This window comes from Ptychodera flava, chromosome 2 (assembly GCF_041260155.1).
Source record: "Ptychodera flava strain L36383 chromosome 2, AS_Pfla_20210202, whole genome shotgun sequence".
NCBI lineage: Eukaryota > Metazoa > Hemichordata > Enteropneusta > Ptychoderidae > Ptychodera > Ptychodera flava.
Window position 1 is genome coordinate 21,606,822 of NC_091929.1, and position 27,066 is coordinate 21,633,887.

The 27,066-nt window shown below is 36.7% G+C and overlaps 1 protein-coding gene across 2 annotated transcripts in view; it reads right to left on the bottom strand.

Moving 5' to 3' along the window:
* The window catches only part of LOC139116867 (aqualysin-1-like), a 31,808-nt gene extending 4,984 nt beyond the window's left edge, over nt 1-26,824 (bottom strand). The window contains exons 1-9 of one of the 2 annotated variants that reach the window (XM_070679601.1): nt 26,686-26,824; nt 26,309-26,416; nt 25,745-25,856; nt 25,257-25,357; nt 24,430-24,553; nt 23,291-23,475; nt 22,519-22,675; nt 22,219-22,271; nt 21,810-21,907 (exon numbers count right to left, since the gene is read on the bottom strand). In XM_070679601.1, coding sequence (XP_070535702.1) covers nt 22,258-22,271; nt 22,519-22,675; nt 23,291-23,475; nt 24,430-24,553; nt 25,257-25,357; nt 25,745-25,856; nt 26,309-26,416; nt 26,686-26,787 — 903 coding nt within the window. In that variant the 5' untranslated portion in view covers nt 26,788-26,824 and the 3' untranslated portion in view covers nt 21,810-21,907; nt 22,219-22,257. Of the gene's footprint in view, nt 1-21,809; nt 21,908-22,218; nt 22,272-22,518; nt 22,676-23,290; nt 23,476-24,429; nt 24,554-25,256; nt 25,358-25,744; nt 25,857-26,308; nt 26,417-26,685 lie in introns of those variants that run through there. The other variant, XM_070679608.1, reaches the window with a different exon arrangement.
* Nucleotides 26,825-27,066: the final 242 nt, after the last annotated feature.

Genomic DNA, 27,066 nt, shown 5'->3' on the forward strand with positions numbered 1-27,066 from the left:
CAAGAGGGCGAGAAGAAAGAGACGCATTTTGAGACAGTGATCTGTTGAGAAAATGGAAGATCATTTAACAGCGGTTCACGACAGACTTGACAAAAAGATGTTAACGGGTCAAAGCAAATTCAACAAAATCATCAACATGTCGTTAAATTGTTCACAGCGGAAAATATGTTGAACTGATCTATAGGTTTTAAGAAACTGGAAATAATACTAACACAAAAAGTACTAATATTTCTCAAAAGCTGTAACATATTTTCACTGCCCAAAGCAATAAGTACGGAGAATCCACAGTTTAAACGTTCGTACCACGTTCTAGACAATTTCAGCGATCCGTCATTGGAACTCCGTAATACAAGCGAACACAATCGGCATTCTCCCTGCCTGCAAACGCATCTCTTCGGAGATTGTCACCGACGTATGCCGTAACAGAGAAATTGCATTTTATTTGCAAAGAGAGGAAACAGTTTTTCACTTACCTGGTTCACTCAGCGAATGTGAAGAACAACGCAAGTTCTGCCGCCTTATATTTGATTTAACGTCTGCCTTATCGCCGGAGGTCCGGATAGGCACGTATCACAGACATATGGTATGGCTCCACGAAACGTCCGGTGTCGTATCTTAGTATCTAGAATTTATGTGAAATCGTGATATCTCTTTGTCATTCAATTTCCTGTGCAACCCTCCCATCCAGGTATTGCACGGCTCCACGAAATGTCCGGTGTCGTGTCTCAATATCTATAATTTGTGTGACTTCGTGATATTTCTTTCTAATTCAGTTTCCTATGCAACCCTCCCATCCAGTGATTAGGCAATGAGGGCATTTTGGTGCCACAGACATTGTGTTGTCCCAGTAGTCATGTGAGGGAATGGAAGATTGTGCTTAAAAGCGATGGACATGATGATCCCCTAATGTTTTTAGCAGGTATGTCGACAGTAATTTTGAATAAAACCTCCAAAATTTATACCAGAGAAATACTTTTTGTAAATGTATATTGCCTTAAAACCATCACGGAACATAAATAATTTTGGGGACAATGTTTTCAAATGTGTGTTCAACCTGACAAAACAATGGCGTTAAATTATACTGAAGATGTCATTTTCAGATTGTTAAGAATTATGTTAATGTATCTCCGATATGACACACTCGAAGTACCAAACAACTGTCGATAAGCAATGCCATCGCAAAATGTGTGGCATTTAGGCTATTTATTACTTAAACACCTTTTAGGATTCCATATTGTACATAAAAGTTTGTTGAAAAATATAGTCTGGTTTAGGAAGTTCCCAATTTGAGCGCTTTGCATCTACTTGTCGCCTATTAATTGACACACTTGTTAATTTTCCATGCTGTTTTTGCCGAACTCATGATACTACAGCCTTTGGTGCTTCCATTAATTGAACGCATTAATTGAACGACATGCCTGCTTAACCAGTAACCAGTTTGTGTGTCGCAGCTGTGGTGATTTAATGTTAGGATAAAAAAATCATTTTGAAGTGGCTTATCCTGCAAATTTCTTCCTCACAATGTGTTCAGTAGTTTCAAATTAGTTTGTATGTCCCATTGAAATTTAAAAGTGTATTTTAATTTTACGTTTTTCGCATGTGATTTGCTTTTCATTAGTTTGTTTTCACATGTAAGTTTGTTTGTTTGTGTCTGTTTGCCAATATCCTGACATATCCCTAATGATGCTGCCCATGGCATTAATGATTGTGCAAGCAATTATAATTAATCCTGTACTAATTGATCCGCTGTCATAACGTTCCGACCCCACCACAATGAGTTCGAAGGAAGCTGACCGCCACTTCAATTTATATTACGTATATTATGAACGTACCTGGAATGATTTAGCAGAATTAGAAGAAATATTTAACGGTCTTTTGATATCTCGAAAGAAAGAGGATTGGTTTTTCAGGTGGTATACTTTGCCGAATATCAACTTCACAAAATTATCCACCACATTGGGAAATTAAATAATAATAACGTTGAATTTCATACATTACGGTAAACATTGTTCTCAATATGTTTAACATGAATAGCTGTAAGACTGTAAATTGACACTTAAATTATTTTGTTTTGAAATTGCTGATCTCTCTGTTTTTATAAAGAGTGAAAAGCAATTTATTTGGATAAGTTGAATATGATTCAAAAAAGTTAAAACCTAATAAAAGCGGTCAACTGTAGCATATTAGTAATAAATTTGCATGTGTTATAGATTTCGGTGATTATGCAAACCCTTCTCAAACCTAGACCAACTACTGTACAAGTAGCTGAATGGTATTCCTTGGATATATTGAAGACTTCAAGATTAGTCAGTCAACAGTTAAAAGTAGATTGCACACTAATTGCCATCCATGTTAAATCGTGTCACTCGCCTTATTGAATATTGTTCTTGTCCTTGATATGACCTTACCTAGCAGTCGTAAAAGGTTGCATCATCTCGATGTTATAAAATTTATGTGTTTATCATTCAATATCCAGTTCCTGCCCAGATACTTAGATCGCACGGACACATGTGGACTTTCTCAGTATTTAAATTTTGCATGACAGATAGATCCATATTGCGACATTTTAAAATCTTGCAGTCTAAAATGGTGCAAAATGGTGCCTTGTAGTTTTCCTTGGCCTTCGTGAGATCGTAGAGGACGGCTTGCTTTACTTTTATGTGGATAGAAATCCGTTATGACGACGCACGCAAGCAAATGTTGATTCTTGCTTCGTAATGGGATGGGGATGGGCAACACATTTATTACAGCGACAGACTTGTTCCAAAGAAGACATTGACTTGTAAGGTAGTAAGCGCCTAAAAAGTCAAAACTTTAAAATTCTGCTCAAACGTTTCCCGAAAAGAAATTTCAACCTTTCTCTTTCTTAGTAAGGAATAAAAACCGGTTGTCGCCGCACAAATATTGCTACAAGAAGTACAAATTAACATAAATTAATCGTTATTTGAAATTCAAAATGACCAACATTCCTGTGTTAACTCTGTAGGAAAAACGGAATCATTTTTCACAAACTAAGACGATGAAAACTACATTTAGTCAAACAGTATCAACATGAATCCATTTCCAAAGTATCGACGCTACGGCAGCCTTTATTATTTGCGAAGGTAATGCAGATTGCATCAAACATCAATGCATCATAGTTGGTAAAAGGGAAAACTATCACAAAATTATCCTCCAAACGGGAAAATTAAATAATAAGGACGTTGAATTTCATGCACCACGATAAACATTGTTCTCTATAAGTTTTACATGAATAGTTGTGACATTACAGTAAAACTGTCGTTGACGCCTAACGTATTGTTTTGAAATTAGTGATCTCGCTGTTTGTATAATGAGTGAAATGCTGTTTATTTCGGTACGTTGAATATGATTTAACAAAGTTAAACCTAATAAAAGCGGTCAGCTGTAGCATGTTAGAAACAAATTTGCATATTTCATACATTTAGAAGATTATACACACCCTTTCAACTATCGTACAAGCAGGTGCATGGAATGCTTTGGATATGTTTTTAAGATTCAAGATCAGTCAGTCAACAGTTAAAAGTAGATGCACACAAATTGCCATCTATGAAAATTCGTGTCACTTGTTAAATATCAACAGAATTGCGGCATCAATTTTTGTGTATTCACATTTTAAGACTTTATGAATGCGATGTGATATCTACGGGCTTGAGATGAACGCAGTCGTTTTAACGTGGTTTAAATGACTTGCTGGTCATTTTGTTAACAATCGAAAACGCCTTCCATAAATTTTGCAAATTGAATCTTGTTATGTTTGAGCTTGTTGCTGTTCTGTTTACGAGCAATGTCACAGAAGTGAGCACTCAAGGGGATTCTCGCCATCTAGAATATCGTTCTTGTCCTTGAGATGACCTTACCTAGCAGTCGTAAAACATTGCATCATCTCGATGTTATAAAATTTATGTGTTTATCATTCAATATCCAGCTCCTGTCCAGATACTTAGATCGCACGGACACATGTGGACGTTCTCAGCATCTGAATTTTACATGACAGAAAGATCCATATTGCGACATTTTAAAATCCTGTAGTCCAAAATGGTGCTTTGCAGTTTTCCTTGACTTCCGTGTGATTGTACACGACAGCTTGCTTCCCATTTATGTGGATAGAAATCCGTTATGACAACGCAAGCAAGCAAATCTTTTTTCTTGCTTCATAATGGTGCAACACATTTCTTTCAGCATCGGACACGTTCCAAAAAGACAGTGACTTGTAAGGCAGTAAGTACCTCGAAAATAAAACACTCAAACTTCTGCTCAAACGTTTCCCTAAAAGAAATGGCAACCTTTCTTTTTCAAAGTAAGATATGAAAACCAAGGGTCGCTGTACAAAGTTTCGTACCAGAAGTACAACTTACCATAAATTAACCGATGTTTAAAATTCAAAATGACCACCGTTCCTGTGTTAAATCTGTAGGAAAAACGAAATAATTTTTCTTAAACTAAGACAATGAAAAGTATTTTTAGTCAAACAGTGTCAAAATAGGCCCATTCCCAGAGTGGTAGACCAAACAATGTATTGTAAAAGTTTCAGAGTTCGAGTATCTGTTCCTCTAATCGCATTCTGCCTTAATGGACTAATGCAGGTCGCGCTTGGACACGGTATTACAAATCCACCGGACCGACTGGTATCCACAGATGATGGGCACAGGGAAAATGGAAGCAACTTATCCAAAACAGAAGTATGCGTTTAACTGATTTCAACATATTTACTGATGTGTTGTTGTTGGTCGGGTACTCGTGTGTAGAGACAGTACTGAGTATTTGTTTAAGCAAACAGAAGTTGATTTACAGGGCTGACTCCGAGGCATGAATGTACGTCATACGGTTATGTTCCATAAAACACTAAAACATGGTCGAGAATAGGATGATCTTAAAAAAAAAATGTTAGTTTTATCACACACTAAAGTAGAAGTCTGTGAATGTCTTTTCAAAGTCGTAGTCTTCAAATATAATGGAACGACCCATTCAAGAAAAAAGCTACCTTGTAATCGCATGAAAGAAATGTATCGACGCAGTGGATGATTTTTATCATTTTCGGCGGTAGCTTGCCAAATTGTATCAAACTTCAATGCATCATAGCTAGATTGTAAAATGGAAAACTTTCAGAGGTATATGAATAAATTTGTGTAAGAATGAAATTCTTCGGGAAATATTTTGTCAATTTGTTCTATCTGGCAGCAGGTGAGACATCCAGGATCTATGTCTCTCTAAGACTACATGATGACAAAGTCAGTATACTAAATTAAAGACTCGATTACTATACAGAGGTCTAGCAAAATTCTCAGTAAATGTTTGAAGTGCTGTTCTAGTTTTTCTGATAGCGGAATCCACATATCTTTGAAAATGACGTTGTTCAGGAAGGAGGTAAACACATTTTGTTGACTCAAATGTAGAGTGTACGGTGCCCTATGGATGAGTCGTTTAAGCGGATTTGCGAACTTAAATAACAATCCTATGTTATGATACAAAAGTATTGAAATTAGCAACGGTTGTTGAAGAGCATATGTATGCCCGGCAATACGAATATTTGTGATTTCAATTTAAGGCGAATGTAGACTAATGTATTTTAATTACACATAGAGACGGAAGACCGTTGCCTGCAGAATGTCCGACCCCAATAATGTTCACCATATGTGAACTGAATGTGCTCACGTGTTTTACAACAGTTTCATTAATAGTAGTACTGTTCATAGAACAATAAGATATCTGTTATATCACTATATGTAGCAGGTTTAATCAACTTTCGCACAGTACTCTCAGAGTTAAGTCACTTATTACAAAAAAATTATATAATATGTAAATAAGCTGTTCATTGACTTGACACTGCTCAATACTTCATGGGATAATTAGATATCTATCAGATAAACATTTATAGCACGTTTCTTTACATTTAATGCTGTAATTTTAGAGTAATGTCAATAATTACAGAGTTCGTTGAATATACAAATGAACTCTTAATTAACTTGGTACTGTTCAATTTTTCATAGCACAATTAGATATTTATAAGAACAATATCTGTAGCAGGTATCACCAAATTTAGTGCCGTAATTTCAGAGTTATATACCTAATTACAAAGTTTATTAAATATATAAGTGAACCCTTAATTAACTTCAAACTATTAAATGCTTTACAACACAGTCAGATAGCTATCGGGTCAGTATCTGCAGCAGATGTCATAACATTGGTGCATTTATTTCAGCATTACATGACTAAATACAAAACTTCATAAAATATGTAAATGAGTTATTTATTAACTTGACACTGCTCAATGCTTCTCAGTACAATGGGATATCTATCAGATCAAAATCTGTAGCACTTTCATCAAATTTAATGCTGTAATTTTGGAATAATATCACTAATTACAAAGTTCATTAAATATGCAAATGAACCCTTAACATTAGGGGACGACTGCATTAACTTGCATGGTACATGAAACCCGAGTCCTTGCCTGAGCGACTCGGGTAACAAACAGAAGACTTTTAATCCCAAAGGTGTGATAGTTCCATTGTTATGTTTATCAAATCTAGCTAGTGCTATTGTAGTGCCATTGTAGGAAAGGCAGGTCTGTGAAATTGATCCTCTAGGGAAGTAGGGTATTCCAAAGCTAATGGAGCCTTCCCGTAATGACTTGACGCTGCTCAATGTTTCATAGCACTATTTGATATTTATCAGATCAATATCTGTAGCAGTTTTCACTGAATTGGATACCGTAATTTCAGAGTTATATACCTAATTTCAAAGTTTATTAAATATGCAAATGAGTCCTTAATTAACTTCATACCACTAGATGCTTTACACCACAATTACATTTTTGTCGGATCAGTATCTGCAGCAGATTTCAGCAAATTTGGTGCAGTGATTTCGGAGTTATATGACTCATTACAAAACTTCATGGAATATACAAATGAGCTATTTATTTAATTGACACTGTCCAATGCTTCGCAGTACAATTAGATATTTATCAGATCAATATCTGTAGCAGGTTTCACTGAATTGGGTGCCGTAATTTCACAGTTATATACCTAATTACAAAGTTCCTTAAATAAGCAAGTGAATTCTTCATTATCTTTACACCACTGAATGCTTTACATTACAGTTAGTAATCTGTCGGATCAGTATTTGCAACAGCTTTCATAAAATTTGGTGCAGTGATTTCAGAGTTATATGACTAATTACAAAACTTCATAAAATACGCAAATCAGCCATTTCTTAACTTGACACTGCCCAACACTTCTCAGTACAATCAGATATATATCAGATCAATATTTGTTGCATGTATTATCAAATTTGGTGCAGGCATTTCAGAGTTATTTAACTAAATACAAATGTAAATGAGCATATAATTGACATGACACTCACGGTACCATCATAATGTTCTGAGATTGTCATCTGTGAAAAGTTTCATGAAATTTTTGGCAGCATTTCTTGTTGTATGTCGACACTGATATTACTGTCTCAATAGGAAAATCACTATATGAAAAAAATGATATTGCATAGCTTTATTAATATGCAAGCCACAATAACCAAAATCGACTCATTTCTTGCAAGTAGCGTATGGTCCCTGTCTACTAAATCTGACTTGAATCTGTTCAGGCGTTTTTGAGTTATCTTGTTAACAGACAGACACACACACAGACAGAAAGACAGACAGACATCCCTATAACATTAGCTCGCGTGTGTGAACATGTGAGCTAAACATGGCGTCGTGTATAAAGAATTGTAAATGTAATCATTGTTTCTAGGTTTAATATATATTTGATAAAGATGTCTCAAAACTTACAGGGTCAGTGATGATTTTTTTCCCACTATGTTCATAATTTCAACAATAATTTTTTATATACCCCAAAGCATATTGAGACACAAAATAACTTGTCAACACAGTATTTATATACTTTTAAAATGCTTAAAGGCCCGATAGCTGTATCTTTTAGCATTATTTTTGTGATTTTACTTCCAAACTAGTTCGTGGGAATGAACTCACTGAGGGGTGTTTATTCAGGTAGAATAAACTGTCCACTGGGACTACATGTTATCTTTTGAGCAAGATAAATAATAAACGTTTGCCCAAATATAAAATGGCTCCCTTATGCAAATAAAGCAAAACCACAGTATGCAGTGCATATATGCATTGGAATCTTCACAGAAACAACAGAGTAGTCCAATACAATGCATAGTGCTGAATGTTTTCCACTGGGACATCATATGCTTTGTTGTCTTTGTAATATTACCAGTTTTTGAAAATGGCAAGAAATCAAAATAACAGTTAAAATTTAAATTCACTTGTCCGATTTTCAGTAGTAAAAGACTACATCTTTTAAATTCGTAGACTTTAAAGAAAACCAGACAAAATAGAAAGATATTTTCAGGTCAACAAATTTCAAGAGTTACAGCTAGAAGGGCTTTAAATTCTAGTCAGGATCAGAATATACTCGTCAACAGTAGCAATGAAGTCTACACATGTATAGCTCGAGTTGCCCAGCTGAATACTGTGTATCTCAATATACTTATGGGAGTAGAACATGTGACAATAGGTGACGATAAACATAAAAATAGACAAAGTCAAAAAGTCATTAAAATTTCTTTATCGCCGTTTAAAGTGATATAAAAAGGTTGCATCCCACTTTCACAATTTCGTTCAAAGTTGAACGTAGTATTGTCCTGTTCTCCAAAACCGCGCACAATATTTAAAAATTGTGTTGTCAGGAATTCTACAAAAGATCGACCGGATAGAGTAAAATTCATAAACAAGGGTGCGTGTTTGGAAAGTTACCATATCTAGCAGCATAATTTTAATAATTTTAGCATTATCTCACTCTTACAGCGGCATATGGGCAGCTACCGTACATGTTTCGGTAGAGGACCTGTTTAAAACTTCTGAAAGAGATGTGAGGATTTTTGTGCTCTACAGAGACGTGCATTCTACGAAATGGCAGCTGAAAAATTGGCGGTTCTGCGAGTGAGGCTCAAATGATAACAATGTTATTCGCCACGTTCATTACCAAAAGTACAAGTGTGCGCCTGAAAGCGTGGAACTGTAACTCCAATACTTCAGTACTGCAGCAACGTTCAGTGCTCATGCGTGGGCGTCTAGTGGTGCCTGACCTGACCGCCAGCGATGCAAAGTGTTGACATCTTTACAAACTTTGTATATATATATATAATCGAAACATAGCAAGGCTCTTCCTACGGCAATTTTTGTTTCACACTAAAAATTAGATACGTTGTTTCCGTGAGGAATTACTGGAGGGGAAGTAAATAAACAAATAAACATACGGTCTGTTTTATCAAATGTGTCCTACTTTTTACTGAATGACCCCAGACGCCCAAAATAGAGATATGTTTACTTCTTTCTGACACAAGGACTTAGAAAAAGGAAAATTTTAAATTAAAATGAATAATGAAAGCAGTCGGAGCACTTTATCAGTAATTATAACCACAAGAAGGGTATGGCAAGCCAAGTGATGCAATTAACGAAAATTTTTTGTGTTTTACATTTTCTTGTTTTGTATTCTAAAATATCATGTCTGTGTTCTAAAAATGTATGTTTATGTTCAAAAACCCATGGTTGTATTCTAAAAATTCATGTTGGTGTTCTAAAATTTCATGTTTTGTTCATAAAGCACTTCCTATATGTGAACATTTCATGCTTGTGGTCATGAAAGGTCATTCTTGTGTTCGTTGACCAATTTACATGTTCAAAAATAATGTGTATGTCCATTCTCCCTGTTAACACTGGGGGCGCTCTGGGTGAGCGTCACGAGGCAGCCAGGTGAGGGTGTGCTCTCTATTGCAACAGCTGGATTTTATAAGACGAAATGGCAGGAGCTGTGAAACCAGAGAGTTGTACTGTGTGATTATTTTGCTTCAGTTGGGCTCTTTCAAGACCAATACACACTCAAAAGAAAAGTTACCGTTTCAACAGGCAAAGTTATCAGTAATATTTGTAGTGCTGCCCTAGTTTTTCTGGTATCGGAATCCACATATCTTTGAAACTGATAAGTTGTTCAGGAAGTAGGTAAACACATTTTATTTACTCAAATGTAGAGTATACTGTGCCCTATGGATGAGTCGGCTTACCGGATTTGCATACTTAAATAACAATCTTCTATTATGATACAAAATTATTGAAATTAGCAACGGTTGCTGAAGAGCATATAATATGTCCGGCAATTTTTGTGATTTCAATTTTAAGGCGAATGTAGAAAAATGTAAATTACACATAGAGACATATGACCGTTGCCTGCAGAATGTGTGACTTTACAGACCAAAATAATATTTAAAATGGCGTCATGTATAAAGAATTGTAAATTAATCATTGACTTTAGGTTTAACATATGTTTGATAAAGATGTCTCAAACTTAGAGGGTCAGTGATGATTTTTCCCAGCATTTTTATAATTTCAACAAGTCTGTTATATTCTACTCCCGAAAGCATATTGAGACACTAATTTGTCAACACAGTTTTTATACATCTTTAAAATGCTTAAATTCTAGTCAGGACCATAATGTTCTCGTCAACAATAGCAATGAAGTTTACACATGTACAGGTCGAGTTGCCGAGCTGAATACTGTGTATCTAAATATACATATGGGAGTAGAGCAAGTAACAATAGGTGACAATAAAATAAAATAAAAATAGTCAAAATTCATTAAAAATTACCCATCGGCCCTTTAAGATCATAAAAAGTTAGTGTTCCACTTTCTCACAGTTTCATTCAAAGTTGAACCTAGTATGGTCCTAAGCTCCAAAACCGCGAACGGTATTTCAAAATCTATGATGTGTTACTGTGTTGTCTCGAAGTTTACAAAAGACCCTCAAGATACAGCAAACTTTCATAAACAAGGGTGCGTGTTTGGAAAGTTGCCAACTCCAGCAACAGCGCTCAGATGGGCAGTATTCTTTGCATAATTTATTATCATTATCTCACTCTCAACGCAACATATGGACAGCTACCATACATGTGTCGGTAGAGAGACCAGTTTCAAACTTCTGGACCAATTACATCCAGCAAATAGTGAATTCGTATGACAAAGAAGCCTATTGGTTGCAAACTCAATCATAGTTTGACCAACATATAAGGTGACAACCTCTCCATCAGGGCAATTAAACAATTGTGTTTCCAGTACCTTGCCGCCGAAATTTAGGGTAAATAGGTGGGGGATATATTTTTTCGTTCTTTTGGCTGAGACCCATAAAATAGGGTAAAAGTTATAGAATTTAATTGAATGTTTTTGAAAATGTTAAGAAATGTCTAGGGTCGGCTGATAGGTCTGGTTATCGGAAACACACATGTCCTTCTATTTGACATTATAAAGTACTTCATCTATGGATGCAATAAAATTTAGTTTAGATTCAATATGGACTTGATTTTAAGCGTTGTCGTTAAACTTACTGAATATGTGACTTGCAAACAAGACGACATGTGATACACTTATGCCCGACTACTAAGCTAATTTCGACGTGTATACAAATCAGAAAAAGATGTGAAGATTTTTGTTCTCTACGGAAACGAGCATTTTTGAAATGTCAGCTGAACAATAGGCGATTCTGCGAGTGAGGCTCAAACGATAACAATGTTATTCGCCATGTTCATTACCAAAAGTACAAGTAAGGAACTGTAACTCCAACACTTCATTATTGCAGCAATGTTGAGTGCTCATGCGTGGGCGTCTAGTGGTGGCTGACCTGACCACCAGCGATGCAAAGTGTTGACATATTGCTAGACGTGGAACTTGTCTTGATTACTCTACAGACTGTTTCATGGGCTTGGCAATCGTCAGGAGTGATGTTGGCGGGCTCGTTGCTACCTATGTATATAGGGTCAGGTGTATATGCAAACGAGGCTGTTGTTCTGGCGCAAACTGAATGTGATACAAGCGCATTAAACAGTCTGTAGAGTAATCAAGACAAGTTCCACGTCTAGCAATACCTATGCCCTGCGGAAACGCATCGAGCACTATACATTGCCTGAATTGACACCAAGCTACTGATATATATATATATATATATATATATATATATATATATATATATATATATATATATATATATATATATATATAATATAAACATAACAAGGCTCTTCCTACGGCAGTTCTTGTTTCGCACTGAAAATTAGATACGTTTTCTGCCTGTGGAATTACTGGAGGGGGAAGTAAATAAACAAATAAACATACGGTCGGTTTTATCAAATGTGTCCTACTTTTTACTGAATGACCCTCAGACACCCAAAATAGAGATATGTTTACTTCTTTCTGACACAAGGACTTGGAAAAGGAAAATTTTAATTTACAGGGAATAATGAAAACAGTCGCAGCACTTTATAAGTATGACCAAAAGAAGGGTATGGCAAGCGGTTGGCAAGCCAAGTGTTGCAAATTAAAAAAAATATTGCGTGTTCTAAATTTTTTATGTTTGTATTCTAAAATGTCATGCCTGTGTTCCAAAAATTTGTTTACGTTCATAAAACCATAGTTGTATTCTAAAAATTCACGTTAATTGGTGTTCCATAATTCTATGTTTGTGTTCATAAAGCCGTTCTTATATGTGAACATGTCATGCTTGTGTTCATGAAAGGTCATTCTTGTGTTCGTTGACCAATTTAGATGTTCAATAATAATTTGTATGTCCATGCTCCCTGTTAACACTGAGGGCGCTCTGGGTGAGCGTCACGAGGCAGCCAGGTGAGGGTGTGCTCTCTATTGCGACAGCTGGATTTTATAAGACGAAATGGCAGGAGCTGTGACTTGATAGTTTTACTGTGTGATTCTTTTGCTGCAGTTGACCTCTTTAAAGGTCAACACACACTCAAAAGAAAAGTTACCGTTTCAACACTGTGGTTAGCCTCAACTACAAAAAATAATCCACTACATTTTCACACATTAGGTAAATGAATATAGGAGGGCAACATAAGATGACAGTGAAACAGAACAAAATGGACATTGTAAATCATTAAAAATTCGCCACACGCGAGAAAAAAATCAAACTGAATGTGATACAAACAGCAACCTCAAATTTATCCGAATTACCCTTTCCAAAAACAGAAGCCATGTCGAAGGCATGGCATTGAGAACACAATCAGAAAACGGTGAGGTACAAATCAAACCAGAGATAAACAAAGTGGAACGATATTTCTATACACTAATGCAGCAGTTACTGTAATCTCGATGGACCCCACCTTGGGCGCTAAGGGGAAAATGTGGAGGATTAGACCGTGCTTGCCATGAAACTATGCCCGAGGGGTTGGGGCAATTGCCTAATATTGACCCCCCTGGTCACTTTCACGGACAAGCGCAGAATACATGAATGCCCTACCCATTGGGGTGGGGGAAACAGGGATTTACTTGTTTCAGGTGGAGATTTTACATATTGTATTGCCCTAGGGGTGGGGCATTTGACAAATTTCATAAGACTAATTTGCCAAATCCCCCACTATGCCCCGAGGTTAGGGGTGGGGGTTGACATTGACTGCCGCATAATGATTACATAACAAGGAAGCGTAAAAAATAATTCGTCAACCAGTGTTATCACACAAAGTTTACAAGAGACAACTAACCACAGAGAAAAAATACAACCTTGTAATTAAGTAGAAAACGGCAAGACCGACAATACAAAAAGAGAGAAATAGAAAGCATTAATGAAGAAACAGAACATAAAACAAGAAGTATACGTAGGTAACTTGAACAAAGACAAAAACAATACCATGGACAATACTCTGGTATTCATAATAACATACATTCCATACATTAAACTAAGAAAATCAAACAAACCCTAATAGAAAAAATCTGTTCCAAAAGCAACCAATAATAGCATATAACAAGAAGCAGAAATGTAAGCGATACACTTATCGATGCCAAACTTCACAAAAGCAACAATAGCTCGTGATCCGAACGCAAATAACTAAGATATGAACGATGTGTTGAGTTGCTTTCCCTTCAATACATTTAAACAGAGTCTCTCTATGCTGGAATAGAGATACCATTGCGTGGCGCAGGGCTGTGTGTTACGGGCTATAGGCCTCCCTAGTGGTGGAACGCCTGTACAGAATAGACACTGCACTGACACGCAGATTACAGCCGTGTCTCGCCGTGACTGATCAGTTTTATAGACAAGACAACCAAGATGTAAGCGTAGGTAGAAACAGGAAGTAGAAACACATCATTTATCGACTCATAACACAGTCGCCAGTTTTCTAAAATTCCGCTCTGCGCCTACGCTCCCCTTAGAGGTGTGTAAGCTTGCATACGCCTTAGAAGAATCTTCTTCTTAGGCGTATGTACACACATCTATGTGATGCGTAGGCGCAGAGCAAATTTTAGAAAATTTGTGACTGTGCTCATAAGCACACGCTAATTGTACCCGTGTGAGTGATTTCTTACATCAACTACACCTAGAAATTGGCTGAGCAGTGTTGCTCATTCTTCAATAGTACATTGACGGTTTCAGAACCATGAGAGTAAAACGCATAGTTGCCAATATGGCTGCCTCGTGCCGCTAACACCAGAGTGCCCCCCAATGTTAAAGAGAGAAGAGACCATAAGAATTTTTTGTACATATAAATTTTTAAATGAACACATAAATGACCTTTCATGAAACCAAGCATGAAATGTACACACGTAAGAATGGCTTCATGAACATAAACAAAATTTTAGAACACAAACATGAAATTTTAGAATACAAACATCAAAATTCAGAACACACAATTTTTTTTTAATTGCGCAACACTCTGCTTAGCCAAGATGATACAAGGGTGTTGCGAACCTAATGACACTGAGATAGGCATTTCATATATTTCACATTCTTCACCATTAGAAAAGGAATAACCGTGAAAAGACATCTTTGTGGTGTACTTTCCTGTGCAAATTAGGGCCATGATTTCATAGCGTAGGTTTGATCATTATACAAACAAAACACACTGATAGTAACTATGTTTTTCACCTGTCAGTAACTCCGAGCGTGCTTACCATATCTGTTATCAAACACAAAATCAGACACGTCACAAAACGGAGGTAGAAATAAAGATAGTGCTTGTATATCAATATTTACACGTTATAAATATATATCCTTTCTCCGGCAGTTTAAAACCCAGCTCTATTTTAGTCGCGGGAACAAGATTTGCGCATGCGTAATATTATTGAATGCAGAGGATTGGAGTGTGACCTACTTCTGTTTGAGATCCCGCATTAACTGGACATGCAAGTTTTGTATATGGAGCGCCAACACCGACTGATAACTTATTGCAATGTACATGCTTTATCCTGCAATGACAGTGTTTAAGGGCTGGATCGTCGCCGCCTCGTTCGTCAGATTTGCAAGAATGCTTTGTGCTGGCCAGTCCTTATAAGTATACAGTGCAACATGATTGGAAATAATTTGGGATAATTTGATAGTGAAGTAATGTCGGATTAATCTGCAAATGTAGGCTCATCTGCTTTTCTTTTTAAGTTATACACTTGTTTTAATAAGTAATTTGTAATGTTGCAACATTCAGCTATAGGGCATCTAACACTTTAGAGAAATTTGAAAAAATATGAATATTAAATTATCCCAAATTAGGTCCAATCGTGTTACACATATCTGCGTGGTACGCTTCGAGGAGCTACACTTCAAGTAAAATGGTGACTTTAGCAGCGAGTTTCATGTACACAGGCGTCGTTGAATGTGATGACAAGGTATATAAGAGTTTGTTTGGATTCAGTTCTGGCAGCATATCCGAAAGTAACATTCACTTCATACAATATTTAGACAATTTTGGGACCAATCCTGACGGGTGTAGCATGCTAGCAGGGTACGCTTACCCATTCCGGACACCTGGTACCACCACTAACTATCAGTGGTTCAGGATGGTCCTACTTAAATTTGTAAATCTCAAATGTCCCGTGGACCTGGTAATGTATTATGTTGAATGGAAATGATTATTGGACCAGTTTCATGTCATATTGCGTGTATAGAAATCAATGAAGGGTTTTTTCACATTTTGACAAAATACAAGACGTCCGTAACACAGCTCTTCTCCCTTATCATTTCAAAATGTTACATTTCACGAATGCCCACTCTATTAATATCCACTACTACATGCATCTACAAAACATTGCCCGGTCTAGGTAAGATTCTGTATAGCGCCCTCATGACTTTGATATAAGTTTTCTTTGAAATGAATCTGCACCATGCAAGTCACTGTGTATGAATTAGTCTGATACACTTCCAGTCTCCCACATTTTCAACTGAATTTTCATTCGACGAAGAAGACAAAAAGACAAAATACTTGTGTCAATTCCAAATTCCAATACATAATAAGTTTACTGATTCCTACAATGTGTTTAGAACATAATTTAAATTTTTCACAAATTTGACCTAACCAGAGTGGAGTTGGAATAAATTTATACTTCTTTCTCTGCCAAATTTTGACTGCTTGTCACACTAAAAGGTGAACGCAACCAATATTTTAATCTTGGGTTAACAAATTAATGACAACTGAATGGAGCTTTGCAAAAAAGTGATTTCAAGCGAAATTCGCCGAGTTATGTGCAATGCCACCTTAAAGCCCCATTATCACAGAGTTTTGATGATGGACATATACTTTCCCTTCCTTAAAAATCGTTTCTTGTTCTTTACCTAAATTCACTCTCGGCGTTCCACTCATCAACCAAGGTTGTGTTTATGTAATTCCTAACGTCATCGTTGAGTTATTGCATTTTACGTGCTTTGGCTGCTGCCATATCAGAAACGTAAGCTTGGCTGTGTGTACGACGGTGGAACATCGTTTGAAAATAGTCGCCGATATACATGGCCGACTCATGCATCCTTTGAAGATTAAGAAAAGAAACGTAGACGCAGGTCAGACCTTGTCACTAGTCAAAAAAGAGTTCGTATCCACAAACTTGTGACAAAGTTGCAACAACATGTTAGGCAATGTAAAAGCTTGGCTATTAGTAAACATGGGAACTAAAATCGTTCTTGTTTTTGCTTGTCTAGTGATGGCAAGTTTCATTTCTTGGAACGTAAATGGTTGTCATGATTCTTTAAAACGGTACAACATTTTGTCTTCGCTGAAGTCCAATCATTACGCTGATTTTTATTTTTTACAAGAAACTGTGTATTTACTTCTCTCACGGTACGAGTAACTCTGCTGGGGTTGCAGTGCTGTTTCCGCGAAATAATAATGTTGATGTTGTTTCTGTTAAAAGTGTCGTCCGGGATCGTTTACTGCATTTGCATATTAAGATGGATGACAGTTTCTTTCATTTACTCAACATTTATGTTCCTTCCAGTGGAGATGATCCTTGTATTTTCTTTCAAAGTCTTCGTAAATTTCTCCTTGATATTGATCTTGACAATGAAAATATTGTCATAGGGGAGACTTTAATTGTAATCTTGTTCCTGATTTAGACAGATCGTCTCATATTGAACCACATTTGAAGTCTTCTTGTCTGGAAAATAATCATTTTGACGCTCTAGTTAAAACGTTGCTAGTCCTAACATTACAGTCTTCGCAAGTATTTTCTTCGCTTGTCCATCGTTGTAAGCTTTCTGATGCCTGGCGTTATTTTCATAAACAGTCTCAAAATTTTACGTGGCAGAGAGGAGAGCAAAAAGTCGCATTAATACTTTCTTCATTAACAAGAGGTTGACTTCGAAAATTAAATCTGTGTCTATTAATTCTCCTACTGATTTATATGACCACTCTCTTGTTTCTCTTGTTTTAGCTATGAATACGTGTGTCAACAAAAATCGTGTCTGGGGTCTCAATACTAGTCTTCTTAATGATGAAAATTACTGTACTTTAATTAAGGAATTCTGGGAAGGTTGGCGTAATGAAATGGATAGATTTTCTTCTCTTTAGTCTTGGTGGGATATAGCAAAACAAAAGATTAAAGAATTAAGTCAGCAGTACAGTGTTGAACGAGTTCATCACTTTAAACATTCAAAACAAAAGCTTATTGAGGAAATTCGTTCTTTGGAATCATTGATTCATACTCAGCCTTCTCTTGGAAAAAATATCCAGACAAAGGATGGAAATACACATGTTGCTGCTGCTGTTACTGTGCACTGTGTGTCTGCATCCATAGTATTTTGAATTTGAAAATAAAATGATATTAAAAGGACAGTAGCTGTGTGTGTGTGTGTGTGTGTGTGTGTGTGTGTGTGTGTGTTTATAATTTATTTTTGTATTTGTATGCTTGTTTGTATGTTTGTTATATTTTGTTTATTTGGTTATTTATTTATTCGTTTGTTTGTTTGTTTTTTTACCTCCCTGGCCCCCTTGTGGTCTACAGACAGGAGATTTTCAGTATGTTAATGCGAATTACCCCTTATTTGTGGAGGTTTTGATTTGAATGCTCATTCAGCAATTTACTGTTCAGCTTTAGAAAACATATGGATCATGGATGTGTAAAATACTTGAAATTTGACAAAACATTTAAAAGCTTACGTTATGGACTGCCCTTTTACGTGTTGCTAGGCAGATCAGTTTTGTAATTTTAGCATTTATTATACAAACCTTTGTCTTTATATAATACAATAAACCTTGTATTCAACCACAGACTTTCCTCTCCTTTCTAATTTCACAAGTCAACCATCTCCCCTCAAATAAAAATACAAACTGCACATATCTGCTACCAAATATTTTTGCAAGGAAACTAGAGACCACTATCAGTGAATATTAAAGGCATAGGACGTCATGGCGCATTGCAATGCATTTTGGGTAATCAAGGTTAAAATTGTATATAATGCCAGCTACGACAGCACATTGCAATGCATTATGGTAATCTACCCGGCACCCCCAAACCTCAAAGCTTAAAATTGAGCATAGCGCCCCCGTACGATGGTAGTCCATGAAAACAAGGACCAAACGAGTTTCACACCTGGTCTCTATGGCTTATTCATTGACTTTCAAAATAGCAACAATTGTTTAGATTTTGCTGCATGACGCGTGCATATTTATGAAGTCACATATAAAAAGGTATTTATCAATGATTTTCAATTCGCAATGCTGTGTGAATTCACTTTTAATTTTAAGTGAATAATAGTCCCAATATCGGACGTAACAGACTCCATTTCTCTGGCAGTTTGTCTGGTATAACAATATATAACGAACGGCTACATGGATTTCAGTCAAATTTGATACAGAAGTTTAGTTACCAAATGACCAAAACTCGTCACCTTTTCATTCATGCGGGCTACATATTAATAATTTTATCAAAATTCTAATTTATCTGTTACATATTACTCAGGGGAGCATCAAAATGACCAAAGTTTGTCACGTACCAAGGTTTACTGCACCAAAAATAAAGTTTCTTGTAAAATATTTGTAATGTTCTGCTTCGAGTGAGTTGCACCATAACAACTAGTGATTAAGCATACTTCAGTTAGCACAACAACATCAATAATATTCCAAATGAAATTAAAATCACCAAAATAATGTCAAAAATGAGCGACTTTGTACCTTTAATGTGCTTGCATTGCAACTTATCCATGCCTTTGTGCTAAACTCCCACCAAATTAATACTCCTGAATACCGTCACCCGTGCTATGGCGACTTTGGCGCTATGTTTAAAAGGCGAGTTTGTTCTCGCAGTTTAGAAGAATACTATTACTTCACGCTCAGTTCAAACATAGTTGCTTTCAAAAACATTTGGTGTGTTAATGACATGATTGCTTCTATAGATATTGATGGAATTATTACTATTATTAGTATTAATTCCTCGGAGCACTTTAAAATAAATAGATAAATAATCAAATAAGTATGCGAAACTAAAAGGTCGTCAAAGATTTCAAAATACACAATCAAATTAAGACGACGCCCCCGTTAATGAATTTTTATACAGATAATTTCGTAATGCATATTCAAAGGATAGCACAATTTAACAGCTACGAAAGTAAGAGGAAATCGTATTCCAAATATTAGCTGCTTGATAAAGGAAAGATCTCTGACCATTGCGCGCCGTTCTAAATGTGGGAGAATATTAATCACTGTCACTGGTGTTTGTCTGAAGGAGGGCAGAATTCATTACATAAGCAGCGACATTATTTAGAGTTGTAAAAATAATTTGAGCAATGAAATAAGTAATGCGAAAATAAATTGGCAAAAAGTGAAGACTGGTGAAAAAAATACGAGAAGAAAAAGTTGTATCAACCCCTAAAATAACCCTGACAGCCCTTTTCTAGAGTTCATGCAATTTTTGGAGATTAAGTGTTAACCCAGACAGCGCAACAATAATCGACTGAAAAAGAAATAATGCATTGTAAACCAACAGTAGCACATTTCTATGAGTGAAAGAGTGAAAGGGCGCAGATTTCGCACGATTCCGATTTTCATAATCAAGTTCTTAAATAACCTGTTAATGTGATCATCCCAACTTAAGGTATATTTACACACCTAGAAGTGTGTGACCAGAAACATTGACAGTTGGAGTTTCATTAATTACATGAGGAAATGGCATTCACTCATATAAAAGCTTGATTTTCGGGGCATGATGCAACAATCATACATTTCGTTTTCTGGTATGGATTGACATAGTATAATTTAAAGCTAGTTCGACACCGGCATAAGATCCTATCAGAGCTAATGTACTTTATAGGAAAACAAGCACCAATCACTGTTGACGTACCTTCACATAAGATATAGGCCGTTGTCATTTTGAACAAGTCTACTTGGACCACAGCACTGAAATATGCATATATTCAACCACACATTTCCCTGAATTTCAAGCCAACAGGGTGGCAGATCAAATAAACTCACTATAGGGAACACGAACCTCGTGTCATTGTAGTCTGATGCGTATGGGCTCAGCTAAAGAAGGTAATATAATGGAGTAAGGATCATGCACTCAGGATTTTGGATTCTGCATTTTATTCCAGAGACAAACGAATTCAGTGTTTGGTATTCAATCGTCATCCAGCAAACTTATATGGTCCTTTACATGTTGTCATCTCAACAAGAATTATAATTCCTTGGTCATCTAAAAGATGAATATGCCCTAATGCCATGTGATGGCGCACTCGTTTAGCAAGGCCACCCGCGCAAAGAACAATTATTGGCTACCATAGATAGAGACATGGATATCTTTACTTTGCCATCCGAATAGCAAATTCACTAGTTCACTTGAACACTGCAGTTACCCTCATACACCGAACCTCTCAACTAGCTTCCATTCATTAAAGAAATCCCGTTACATGTAGCAGTAGAAGCTAATCACATAGTTTCAGTTGGGAGGCCTGGCAGAAGCAAGCATGCCATCTGTACGATTTACCGCCTGTGAAATATGGCTAACACGACTCATTTACCATGTGTGGACATACTCAAAATTAGAGAATATCAAGTACATTCGAACTATTTCAAGTTGGACAGTTGCTGTGGTTGGACGTTGCTTGTGAAGAACGCAGTAGGACGTCGTACTGAAAATCTTGACTGCAGAATGATATCTCAGACTGCCATGCTGGCAACCGAAACATCATTCATTGTGTTTTGCGTGCTTCCACTCAGTTTAATCAACAGATGTTGACAGATTCATAGATGCGGTGACAGGGAGCGTTTCTATGACAATGCAGAGTCATCCTAATAAGGACAACAGCAGATGTTCTTTGTACATCATGTCGGCTTACAGTGCCATTGCTTACAAACCCCTCATTATAACACCTCATCATTTTCAAGGTGGCAATTTCAGTTGAATTGAATTTTACGTATGTCCTTCAATTAGGGTTAATCAGTCATTTTTAATATTTTATCATTGCCATAACCAGAGAAATCACATTCCAGAAAACAGAATCACACAAAGAAGGATTGAAAGTGCTGTTATGAAATTTATTTCATCAGTTCTTTCAAGTTACATTTCAAAACCATGAAAGGAAGCTTGAAGCTGGAAATTGACGAAGTCAATTGATTGACCTGTAACGAGATAAACATTACATGCTTCATTTAATTGTGTTTGTGGAAGACAGGACAGACAGCGATTTGCAGTAAAAAACAATTATGCATAGAAGATTAGCGCTAGGCTTTTTTTGGCAGTTTATATGAAAATGCGGAAAGAAGGACCGAACAAATGCATGTCATGATGTGATTGCAAGCTGCGAATTTACCAAAGATAAATGTCATGTGACTACTTTGCTGTTCTTTCTGTATAAGAATATGTGTGAAAACTAAAATCTTTTTATATGTTGTGTTTGGTTGTTGAGTCGTTCGCATAATCGACAACTTACCTCAATTATTGAATTTCATCCTGCGTAAACCATCAAGTTTTATGCAAGGTCGCCTATTTAAAGAAAAAGAAATAGTGTAGGGTATATGTTAGAAATACGATGCTTTATAGTTCAAACTTCTCGTGATATTGTTATCAGATTCAACAGCCAAATTCCTTCCCTGACACCAACCTTTGGTAGGCATCAATCCCTACCAAACAAGGAGTCATAGACATGATTTCGAAGACACAGATCGCAGTATTTACCCTATACATAAGACGAAACCATTTTGATTCAGATTATTGCAAAAAGAAAACCTACTAGATACTGCAGCAGCAGCCATGGATGTTCCACTCATGGTCTCATAGCAGGTATCGCAGTCGTTGCTGGCACTTCTGATGTTGGTACCAGGAGCATAAGTGTCAACACATGGACCAGTGTTGGAGAAGGAAGCGTCTTCGGCTCCGACGGTGGTTGCCTGGTGTGCAAATTGAAATATTGAATTCAGTATGCAATAAGTTAGAACATGTCTGTACCTAGTACATTTCACTTTGGATCCAACACTGTGCCAAAATTGTCCCGTAAATACTTCAATAGCGCTAGCTCAGCATGGCAAACAAGGAACGCCCTTTCTTGAAGGTAGAATGTGCCTCGGGCACAGTTACTCTGATTGTCAAACTTTTACAATCTTTTGTGATCTACAATGTGTAAGGGCTCATTTTAAATCCCTTGGCGTGAGAAAAATTTTCACGACTTGGTTTTACGAAAATCGAAATTTTATTTTTCTCCATAGAGTTAAAACAGGCTTGGCGGGCATTTGGAATAGCAAATATCGGTAAATCTTTTGAAATTTATTTCTCTAGTACCAAAATTTGCATGGTGACTTCGGATTGTTATTCTCGATTTTAAAAGTGAATGATTGAAATATTCCTTTAGAAAAGTTTGAGACTTTTCTGTTCTGCGGAACCAGTTTGCCAATATAAAATCCAAACTGAACGTAAACTCACACAAGAAGGGGTCACGACATATCAAAGCTAAGTGTCTACATCCTTTGCCAGATATGCAATTTTTGAGGAATTAAATAACATCTCACCTCAGCAACACGGGCAGGGGAGTAATTACAGGCATTGCCTCCATTGTTGCCAGCAGCGACAACAGCTTGAAATCCAGCGTTGGCAACGCTTCTAACGCAAGCATCAAGAGCAGAGCTAGCGGAACCACCGAGGGACAGGTTAACAACGTCGCCTCTACTACCACCGTTCATAACAGCTTCGAGACCTGAAATGCAGAACGGGTTCTTTATCTAGTCCAGTTTATATCATCACAACATTGTCTTTGAGCTTAGAAAAACTAAAATTGAATATTCATTGAAGGGATTTTCACTACTGCATCATAGATTACAATGTGTACAGGAAACTAAAATAGGGCCAATCCTTGGTTTTTATGTATTTTGAGTTTATGTTACGCCATGTTTGGTATAGATAGCTACAGTATACTTAGCTCTCACTTTATATTTGACATCGACTTATAAATGTGGGATTCATTGATTGACATACTGCTTAGTCATCACGGTGAAGATTTGATTGAATAAAAGAAAGAAACTTTTAAAAGTTTTGCACTACCGGTACAACGGCCACTGTCTAAAGAACATATGCCGTGATCTTGATTTCTTGAATGTAGAAATGCACCTCGAGGACAGATATTCGAATCTCAAACTTTAACATTATCCTTTTTGCCAGCCACTTTGTGAGGAATCATTTTGAAGCTTACAGAGTAAATAAATTTTCACTGCCTTAGTTTTGTGAAAATGGGGAATTATGTTTTATCCATAGAGATTACACAGTGACGGCGGCCATTTTGAATGTCAAATATCGGTAAATATCGGATTATTTGTTTCTCTAGTACCCAAAAATCTATGGTGACTCCCCGAGTTTTATTCTTGATTTTGAAAGTTTGCTTTGGGAAAGTGTGAGCGAAAATTTAAGTTTTACTAACGCAAGCTACCTTAATCGAATCGAGTCAAGCGCTCAGGAAAAAAAATAATTGAGCGAAAGTGAAAGGAGATAAATCGGCCTATTTATGATAAGCGAAACCAATACCATTCACTATAAGTTGTTGAATGCAGGGAACAACCATGTAAACATGTAGACTGGAGTAAATGTGTATCGTAATAAATTGTAAGACGTTGCTATCATTTTGCTTTGATCAAGAACTGGACGATCGACGCCTCACCGTCACAGATGTTTGATGTGGATCCAGCTCCGTTACAGCCGAGAACACGGACGCTGCTGAGTGCAGCACCAGAACCACCAGCAGTGCCAGCAACGTGTGTACCGTGGCCATTGCAGTCACCGCCCTAGAAGATAAAGAATATATGATACTTGCTATTAAGGTAGTACGCGCTATGGGACAGATATTCGGACTCTCCAACCTTTTAAATTTCTTTTGAACAACAACTTGCGGAGCCTCACTTCGAAACTTATGGAGTAAATAGAGTTTTCACTTGCTTAGGTTGATGAAAATGGGGAATTTCATTTTATCCCCATGGAAAAAACACAAGGATGGTGGCCATTTTGAATTTCAAATATCGGTAAATGACGGGCGACTCGTTTCTCTAATACAAAACTTTGCTTGGTGACCCCCCGATTTTTATTCTGGATTTCGAAAGAGAATGGTTGAAAGTTTGCTTTGGAAATCTTGATCAAAAGTTTAAATTTATCGATTTCGAGGCGCGAACTACCTTCATTGATAAACCAACCGTACTTCGTGCGTATAGAGTGTGCAATGGTGGTCACATCTTTGAAAAGTATAGCTTCCCGTAACAGTGTATCCAATGGTTTGAAAGTAGCTGAAATGATATGGAAATGGTAAGAGTTCCATACGTGACTAGGACGACATGTTACTATGTATGAGTGTTATTAAGAGCTGACTAAAGTGTACTCTTTTGATGTCACTGTTGTTGTTTAGGTGAAAGTAAAGGTAGAGTACTGTAATGGATTTGGGTTTGCATTATACTTGTACTGAATAACCTTTTATGATTCAAGTATGACTTCACTTACATTTCCACCCTCGAAATCGAAGAAGGGAGAAGCACGACCTCCGAACTCAACATGAGAGTAACGAATACCAGAGTCCACGACGAAAACGGTACTTCCACTGGCTATAACGAATGAGAGGGACAATTTAAACATCATGCGATTTTTATTACGATTAATTTATTTATGAAATTCTTTTGTCTTGTTCCTAATCATCAAAGCCAACTTATCTGTTCTTTGCATCACTGCTGGACATTTGAAACGTAAACTATGATCTTGCTGAGAAAGTAAAATCGATATGAATATCGTAGGTATTGATCGTTCAGACTGGGCGTAGATTGTTTAGGGCAACTTTTGCCGTCAAATTGCCGTCAGGAAAGTCAGATAAATAGATATATATTACGTTTTGCAGCGTCCCAAAGGAATAGAAACACCATTGCCATGCAGAATATTCTACTTCCCAGTTTAAAGCACATGCGCAGAATCATTTCAAAATGCGCAAACTCACTCACCAGCTGCAGCTCTTGCTGGACGAGCACGGGCAATACGGTCCAATGTATTGTCAAACATAGCAGTCACAATGGAGTCTTCTTGAACATATTCAACATCATCACGAGCGAGAAGCTGAAAAAAATAATCAAGCATATACGAAATGTATGTAATCGTTTAAGAGTCATGTTCTTTGTAACCCATCTGTACTGGGTAATTACGGATGTTTCTTCATATTGTAACCTCAATATTTACGTTTCTGTGACAGTAATTATTTTATATTTTCCCAATTAAGTAATTTGTTCCGGCGTAACTGAGAAATAATTTTCAACGACTTTTAAGGAAAACCTCATTTTGGAATCAAATAAATATTCTGCTAACTGGTGGCACAACTTGGTACGTTTCCATATTTTGTGCGTCGAATCGATCAATTTGTGAACAAAAACATCTTACGTGCTTGTTTTCGTCTTCAAAACTAACAAAAGTTATGCAGTGTTCATGTTCAAGTACTGTTGCAACCACCAAAACTCTACAAAAGGTCGCAATCGTTTCGGAATGTGTACTACAAGTATTTTTAGGATACTCACTTGCTTGATGTCATTGGTTTCAACAGCGACGGCGTTCAACACCTTGGACCAGCTCTTAGTGATAGTAACGCCAGCGGGAGCATTTCTAGCAAAGGCTTTTGCGTTACTCTGCAGGTAAGAAAGATATATAAATGTTGAAAAGCTATAGTATGATAGGTATTTGATGTTGCATACACTTTTAGAAGGTTTCGGATGTAAGATTCAAAATTATATAAAGCTGTGTCATCGAAAAACATCAATTGCTTTACTAACGAAAAATATCTCGTGATAGGTTGTTGATGATGTCCTCGATTTACAATGACACTGATTGAGACCATCTCGATTGCATTCAATAACAATAATACAACATTGAAATGAACGGAAATTATATATCTTACCTTCAGTTTGACGATGTACGAGTTGGGAATAGCGGTAGATGAAGTGTAGAAGTCGGCTGCTGAAACAGCGGCGACCAAGAGGGCGAGAAGAAAGAGACGCATTTTGAGACAGTGATCTGTTGAGAAAACGGAAGATCATTTAACAGCGGTTCACGACAGACTTGACAAAAAGATGTTAACGGGTCAAAACAAATTCAACAAAATCGTGAACATGTCGTTAAATTGTTCACAGCGGAAAATATGTTGAACTGATCTATAGGTTTTAAGAAACTAGAAATAATGCTAACGCAAAAAGTACTAATACTTCTCAAAAGCTGTAACATCTTTTTACAGCCCAAAGCAACAAGTACGGAAATCCACAGTTTAAACGTTCGTACCACG